This window comes from Humulus lupulus, chromosome 2 (assembly GCF_963169125.1).
Source record: "Humulus lupulus chromosome 2, drHumLupu1.1, whole genome shotgun sequence".
Lineage (NCBI taxonomy): Eukaryota > Viridiplantae > Streptophyta > Magnoliopsida > Rosales > Cannabaceae > Humulus > Humulus lupulus.
The window spans coordinates 100,348,551-100,356,618 of record NC_084794.1 but is presented as its reverse complement, the minus strand read 5'-3'; the positions used below and the strand labels follow the sequence as shown (position 1 = coordinate 100,356,618).

General features: G+C 34.7%; 1 protein-coding gene across 3 annotated transcripts; it reads left to right on the top strand.

The window, feature by feature from the left end:
- Positions 1-1,580: 1,580 nt before the first annotated feature.
- LOC133816222 (uncharacterized) lies at positions 1,581-7,403 on the top strand. 3 transcript variants are annotated; one of them, XR_009885090.1, is made up of 5 exons: positions 1,581-1,821; positions 4,018-4,146; positions 6,684-6,788; positions 6,881-7,047; positions 7,127-7,403. XR_009885090.1 is itself a non-coding variant. In XM_062248836.1 (3 exons), the coding sequence occupies exons 1-3, from the start codon at positions 6,523-6,525 to the stop codon at positions 7,266-7,268; spliced, it is 330 nt and encodes a 109-aa protein (XP_062104820.1). In that variant the 5' UTR covers positions 6,184-6,522; the 3' UTR covers positions 7,269-7,402. The 3 variants fall into 3 exon arrangements, 1 of the variants encoding a protein (XP_062104820.1); XR_009885089.1 differs by lacking the exons at positions 1,581-1,821; positions 4,018-4,146 and adding an exon at positions 6,182-6,605; XM_062248836.1 differs by lacking the exons at positions 1,581-1,821; positions 4,018-4,146; positions 6,881-7,047 and adding an exon at positions 6,184-6,605 and having other exon boundaries at positions 7,127-7,402.
- The last annotated feature ends 665 nt before the right edge of the window (positions 7,404-8,068 follow it).

The window sequence follows — 8,068 nt, the reverse complement described above, 5'->3', positions numbered from 1 at the left end:
ACGAAGAAGAGAACGAGGAGGAATATTATGAAGAGGAAAACGAGGGGGAGTACCACAACGAAGCTGCGGATCCCGAGATCCCCGAAGGAGAGCCCAACCAGTAGGACCTGGAGGTGACTAGACTGAGGCAGCAAGTCCTGGACCAGGAGGCCAGGATCACTGAGCAAGCGAAGGCGCATCGGCGGATGCAAGAGTCCCTCCAAGCCCTGCAGGCATTCATAGCCGCGCAGGGTCTGACGACCAATCCTATAGCTGGCCCACTTCCAGGAGTGCAACAACCCACTCTGCAAGCCCGAGTTGGGGTCCCCAAAGAAGTAAGGCTGATCCCTCCCCCGGAGCAGTTTCCTGAGCCAGCCCCAGGAAACCCGGACAGGGAGAAAAAGAAGGCCGGTGGAAAGACTCGAGACAAGAGCACCCCCGTCATGAAAGCCGGGACCTGTTCCCGGCCGCTCCCTAGAAAAGAGAAGGAGTTCCCCGTCCCAAGACGAGGCCACCCGACCAATCCGCAGGGGACGCGGCTGCGGAACGCACGGCCCTAGCACGCCCAGGGCGAGACAAACAGGAAAGCTCTTTGCACCCAAGCGCCTCGGTAAAAAAAAACCGAGCGGCCGCGCAACGAGGAGCGTCATGCCCTTAGTTCAGGGGACGACAAGTCCCGGATAGATATACGCGACGAACTGAACGCTCGAAAAGAGCAAGCCCGTAAGGAAAAGAATCTCCCCCGAGGTGGCGACCTTAGGAACAACATCAACGACAGGAGGAACGAAAGAATCCCCCTAGAGGATGGCACAGCCTGGCAACTCATGGAGCAGCTGGCCGCTTTGAAAAAGGTCACGGACCATTTGGTCCGCAAGCAGGAAGGAGCGGAAACCGACTCCGATGAAGAGGATAAAGAGCCCTGCGCGAGGCACATTCTGGACGCTGTACTCCCCAAGGGGTTCAAGATGCCAAGACTCACTGCCTATACCGGAAACACCAACCCCAGGGACCATCTGTCCCGGTACAATCGGCTTATGACGGTGGCCCACTTCAGTGACGACGGCGAGTGCCTCTGTTTCTCGATCACTCTAGGTGGTCCCGCCAAAGAGTGGTGGAAAAGACTTAAGCCGGGATCCATCCAATCCAACCACGAAAAAATCTTGTGTTAATCTTCTTAACTCCATATCATTAATCTTAGCTAATATTTATTAGTATAGTTTCCGAAAACCTCGGTAAACATAAATATTTCCCTCTTAATTTATATTATCATTTATGTGAATAAATAATAATATATATCCAATTGGATGAAAGATTTATCCTAAAATTTGTAATATTTAAAATAAATTATGATTTAATTATAATATTTAGGATTAAAAGAAAGAATTTTGAATAGTCAAGATTATTGGATTAAAATGTTATTTAATTATAATTGGGGTTTTTAAAAATTGAAATGAATTTAGTAAAGGACTTAATAGAGATGATTTTTGAAATTTGGGGCGAAAAGGAAATTAAAGAAATTGATTTTATAATAAGATTTTATTTAATAAAAGTAAAAACTAAAGATATTATTTTATTTTTCCCTCTGACCTTGTTTCTCTTTCCCCCGATTTCTTCTTCTTCTTCTTCTTTTTTCCCTGATTTCTTCTGTTGCTGCTCTATCCTACTTGCTCCATCTTCTTCCCTCCTTCGTCTGCATCGTCTTCCTTGTCAACGAAGCACCCAACGAGACTAACAATTTTTTCCCTGCATCCGAGCATCTCATTAATTTTTTGGGCGCGACAAAGGCATAACGTTTGGGCAGATTTGGGGAAGCAAGAACTTCCGGTGTCTGGGCATATCTGGGTAAGCATCTCTTTCAAATGACATTCTTTCAGATTTGGTGCTTTTTCCGGCATTAGCATATTTGGTTGTTCTTGGTTGTTCTTGGTTGTTCTTTGGGGTGAATTTATTATATGTGGGAAATAGTTTACTTTCATAAAACTGTAGTTTTTGGAAATTTGTTCAGAAAATTAATGTTTTGCAAAATTCTTCTGAACTTTATGATATACATGAAAGTTCCTGAACAGAAATCTAAGTACAAGAACATCTTTATTGGACAAAAAATATATGACGCAAAAAATTGCTTGTATGAAACAATAAGATCAACTTTCCCAAGAAAGAAAATAAAAACTTAATGCTACAGGTTTATACCAAAGTTGATCAGGTGATGAAATAATCCATATTGTGAAGCCTATAAAGAGTGATATAAAGATAATAAAACGATTATCTCTCCAATAGGAATATAATATACAATCCAATAGTTGAAACTTTTTATTCTCACTGATTCCCAAAATTAATCACCAAGTCTTGGCTTCCTCTATTCTAGTGTCTCAAGTAAGGGGGTACGATTTACATTTAAATAATATAATAAATGTAATCTGTGTCTTTATGTGAAAGTTATCCAAAGTTTAAAAGTATATGTTAAAGTACTATCATTATCTTTCGTATATAAGATTCTTCTATAACTTGAACTTGATGAATGCTGTATATGATTTTTTATATCAATAATATGTGAAGATTTTAGGATTGATTTTCTTGATCCAAATTCCATTTTTAACTACTCACCTCTATAGAAAGATCAAGTTTTGTTATCGCCTCTCGAACCCTCCTGCAAAATGGGCATGCCTCTGTTGACAAAATTAGTTTGCCGCTATGATCAACTTAATTGAGAGATGAAAATTGAAGTTGAAAAATAACTGCATCAGATGCTTTAAACAAGACTGGAGTTGGATCTATCTCTAAAATTAATATACTAAATATGTGTTTCTTTTATTGTGTGTATTTACAATACCTATATATCTTTTATTAAATATTGATAGTTTTGTTGAAATTTCTTTGATTGTGAAACATATTACTTGTGATTCGTTTGTGTTTAGTGGATGAAAGTGTTGATAGAATATTTATTTTAGTTATGTCGTTAATGTAATTAAGGTGTTTGATTGAATTCTTGAAAGATAAAAGATGCAGGCTTCTATTTATTTGGAGATGTGGTGTGGTTTGATGTAATATTGTGTATAAAAGAGAAGTTTGTTTTTTAAAAGAGAAAAATAAAAGAGAGAAGTGGGGTTCTGTGTAGTCAAGTTAAAAGGATTTGAAAGTTGTTGATTGTGTTACTCTTATTACTGTTTTTGGCATTATTTCCAACCCTTATCTTTTTCCCATTTTTCTTTTTTTGAATGTCTCTAATCATAAGTGGTCTTTTGACTTTTAAGTTTTCAGGAGTAGATAATGAACAAATTACATAGCTGTGTCCTCTAATTCAGATAGTATTATTATGTAGGGATTCTATTTTCCACTGATATAATGTGCTTTCTGCATTTTTGTTATACAAATATAAATTTATTGATATATAATTGTATATATTTGTATTAAACGAATAGAATAAATTATATGGTTGAAGTTGATTATGAATTATGAGATTTATTTGTAACTGAGGAAACTTTAATAGGCAACAGTTGTAGATGTGAGAGGAGAGCATGCATGTTTTATATGTGTTGGAAAAGTTAAAGACAGACAAAGGTGAGAATTCAGAAATCCAAAGTGCTCTTTCAGTTTAGTACGTAGCTTAGTTTACAGTCTCTTAAAATCTCTCTATCTTTAAATTAATAATAAAAAGCTCACATTTTTCTCTAGTTTTTATTGCATACTAAAAGTTTGCTCATGATTTTACTTTTTGAAACTTTTTTCTTTATAATGATTTTGCACTATTTTTGTGGATTAATGATATAATTAGTAATCTATTTCTTTATAATTATTTTTCACTATTTCTTTATAATGATTTTGCACTATTTCTGTGTTTTGCATTATTTTGAAATTTTGTGGATAATTTCTGTGGGGTTCATCTATTTTGTCATTTTACATACTTTTCATTGGTTTTTCTATTTTGTCTTTTTCAACTTTTTTATTTATTTTAATTTTCTATAGCATGCTTAATAAAGTTTTGTTTAATTTGGTTCATCTATTAATATAATTTCACACTTATAGTTCATTTTTTTGCAGGCACTGGAAGGACACATCTTGATTTATTTGTTAATGGAACTATATGGAAAGGACACATTTATTGTTGAATGAAGAAATAGCCATCGAGATAGACACCAAGTCACTTGCTTCTTGGTTCCTTTGACAAAGGTATGAATTGTTGAGCAAACATGTTAAATAAACTGGAGTACTCTACTTATATTTATTAGTTTGTTGAGAAATGTCTTTATGCTTAGCTAGAAGATTTAAGCATAAAAATTGCTAATTTTGTACCTCCTCGGTATATATGTTCATGTAGCAACCTCATATACTCATGTGGGTCTCAAAATCATACATAATATTTTGTTATGTATACTTGTGGTCGAATTTTTGTCCACATGATATGAAAAGTTTATCTGAGAGCAGTAAAGTTATTAGGTATGATCCTAATGAACCAATCTATCCACTTCTGAAAAATTTCATGGATTGGGTTTGATTCATGGAGAGTGTACTTTCTGTTTGCTTGATTTGAATAGTTTGAATTTTGTTGATGAAGCTTTAAAGCATTCTTGGGACTTTTAAATCAATTAATTTCATTCCTTTGGACTAACCACACCTCCTATAATCCACTAATTTCACAATGTAGAACTATCATTTCCTTTGAATTTTTAAGGCACGGGGTATTTGAAAGTGAAGTGAGTGTTGCATATTACTCAATAGTTGTTGCAGTTAGCCCTGAAAATGGAGTGAGTTAACCTGTATTATTCATATATCATAAATGTCACTAAAATCTGAATTATCAGCACTTGTTTTTGTTCGCGTTCCTTTCTTATTTTCTTAAGTTATACAACCCACATTATAGGATTTTATTGAAACTGAGTTTCCTATGAAATCTATGAAATTAATTTTCCTTTGCCAGCATGGTGATCTCCATTTAGGTTGTGAAATCTTGCTGTAAATATTCTTATTTACAATTATAGCTCCAATCTTTTGGTTTGAACATGACTTATACACATCAATAATTTTATTTAATTATGTAACAGAATGATTCTATAGTAACTTTAAGAGAATGGGGACATGAGTAGATTAGGTGGTTTCTCATGGAATCTATACCAATTTACAGCAAATACGAGATCAGAAACTATAGAACAACAATCAATCAAACAGTAACACAAATTTGGGTAATATGGCAGCATGCTGTATTTTTTACTTGAGCACCAGTACAAAGCTTTCCAAGTTGTTTGAAAGAACTTGGAGACTCTTCACTTGAGCCAAAGCTCACCCAAAATAACTTAAATGCCTACCTCACCAGCTAAGAGCAGAATATATATTCCTACTCAACCATCCCAAAGCTAAACTACCACTACACCTTGCCAGATATGTAACCAATCAAGGACATATGATCACTGTTCAATACAAAATACCAAAATACCTCCACAACTAATTATTGTGTCGTCTACTATATGTGAAACGTATTGGAGGCCTATCAAAATCTAAAATTAATTAGAAATTTATATGCCAGAGCATTAATATAAGTTTCATAATTGATTTGAGCGTTAATATAATTTGTTGAAATGTTGCTCTTCTGAATATTCTTCATCAATATGGAAAATTTAAAATTTGTTTGGTTCACCCAGAAATAATATAGAAGTTATTTGCTACCACTTCTGTGTGTTGGAGGTTATGCATAAAAAGATAATGGATAAATCTTAGCTCTCTTCTTTATGTTCAGTTATCTTTAAGCTTAGTATGATTTACTCTTTATTCATCATATCAAAATCTGTAGGATTTTCTTTCTTGGATATATTCTTTACCTTACAAGCTTGACACAGTTCCCTATAATTAATGGATTATAGGAGGTGTGGTTATTTTGCTGATTACTCTAAGTTTCATTCATTTGGACTAGCATTTATTTGAGCACAACAGTTTTTTTGGTTCCCATTCGTACTTGTATTAGTTTTGAGTACAATATATTCCATGTTATAATATTTCAAGCATTAATTTTATTTTTAGGTAGTAGAATTAGTGAGGAGCATTAGAAAAGCTTGCTATTGATTGGAAGAGGTATATTCTTTTATTCTTTTTAATATTATACATGTGTATGTTAGAGGAGTTTGAATATCTTAAATATTCATCCATAGTGAAGTAGGTTCTGAGATTATAATTATGTGCTGTGATGATAACGAAATGTTGAAAACTTGCATGTATTAGTGAAGTAGGTCATGAGAATTTTGTGTGCTGCCGTGATATATGGATGAAAACCTATGTGTTGTTTGAATTGTTTGTGTTGATTGTGATAGATGGCTAGGCTAGTAAATTAAGGTATTTGTTGTTTGATTTACTTTTATACTTCAATGTTTTCTCTTCAAAATTTTAATTACAATACTCCTATAAATGATATCTCAATGAATATTCATATAAATGAATATGAATGTGTAGATTAACTTTCATGTATGTAGTATAATATATTCTCAGTTGTGCGATAGAGAGATATCACAATATTTTGGTTTCATTGAGCCACCATGGTCATCGAGACTTGGGGCAAATATGGATAATCGGACTGAAATTATCTCAGAGCGTATCAATAACACAGTGATGGGTCAAACTTGGTTAATGCCATACCATTTCTTGTAAGTAAAATTTTCATTTAATATTAATTTTACTTATACCTTATGATGTTTATTTTAATAATTTTGTTTTAAATGCAGACGTCACTGGATGTTAGTGATCATTGATCCAGATGACCATACATGTTACTATCTTGATCCACTTAGAAAATCTCCTCCAAATGATTTGAAGAACCTTATGAACAGGTAATACATTTGACACTAATTTTAGAATATAATATGGTTATTTGATATGGAAATAAAAAATTAATATGCTCTTAATATTGATGTATATATAGTCTCTTCACACATTAAGCGAAAGACAGGAAGGAATGAAAAAAATTTCAAGTGGAAAATAGTCAATTGCCCTCGCCAAACATCGTCAGTAGAGTACGGCTTTTATATCATAAGGATGATGAAGGACTATTGCTTGAATGAGACACTCATGCAATGGCTAACTAGTAATGTAAGTGCATTTATAATTATTGAACTACAATTTTATTGAATTTAATTTCTGACTTGTTTTTTTATTTTGTGTTTTGTAGTGTGGTGGGAAGAATACATATACACATGGCGAAATTAATGAAACTCGAAATGAATGGGCAGCCAAGCTTCTTGAGTGGATGCGTCATAGCTAGAGTAACTTTTGAAATCAGAATTAAAAAATATACTAATTGTAGTTTTTAGTTAGCACTTACATAGTTATTGCAAGTGTATATTTTGATCGTATAATTTTTAGATTTGGAACATACTGAGTTCTATTGATTTTGTTTGCCTGTTGATTCTGTCTGAACTATGTTGTAATTACACAAAAAATTATGAATGAATATAGTGGTTGAAAATAGAGAAATGAAAATATTCTCATATTCTACATAGGAAGTCGGTCTCTACAAAACTGTCGTCTTATGTATTGGAGGGGGCGATGCTTGCACATAAATTGTCATCTTATGTACTGCAGGAGGATGACGCTTGAGTAGGAGTTGTCGTCTCATTTACTGCAGTGGATAACGCTTGCACATAAATTTTCGTCTCATGTAATACAAGAGACAACGTTTGTATAAGAACAATCGTCTCATGTACGACATGAGATGACGCTTTTATTTAAACCGTCGTTTTATTTTTTACATGGCATGACATTGCATGGGACGACGGTATTAGAACCGACGTACGAGAGTCCATACGACGGTTTAAAACCATCGTCCCATGTCAATTTTGTAGTAGTGTATGGTCGCAAATGGTCACAATATTCCTGAAGAAAACTATCCACGGCGCCCTGGGAAGCAGCCGATGGCGAATCCTGAACCTAAAGAGAGAAGTGAGTCCTCCGACTCCCGAGGGCCTCCAGCACCTCCGGCTCCAAGGGAAGATGATGACATGTACTATAATCCTGAACGGTACGTCCCCATTGTGGAACTTGAAAACCGACAGTTAAGAAAACAGTTGGTTGTGGCCAAGAAGCGGAACTAAGAGTTGGCTAGGTTAGCCGC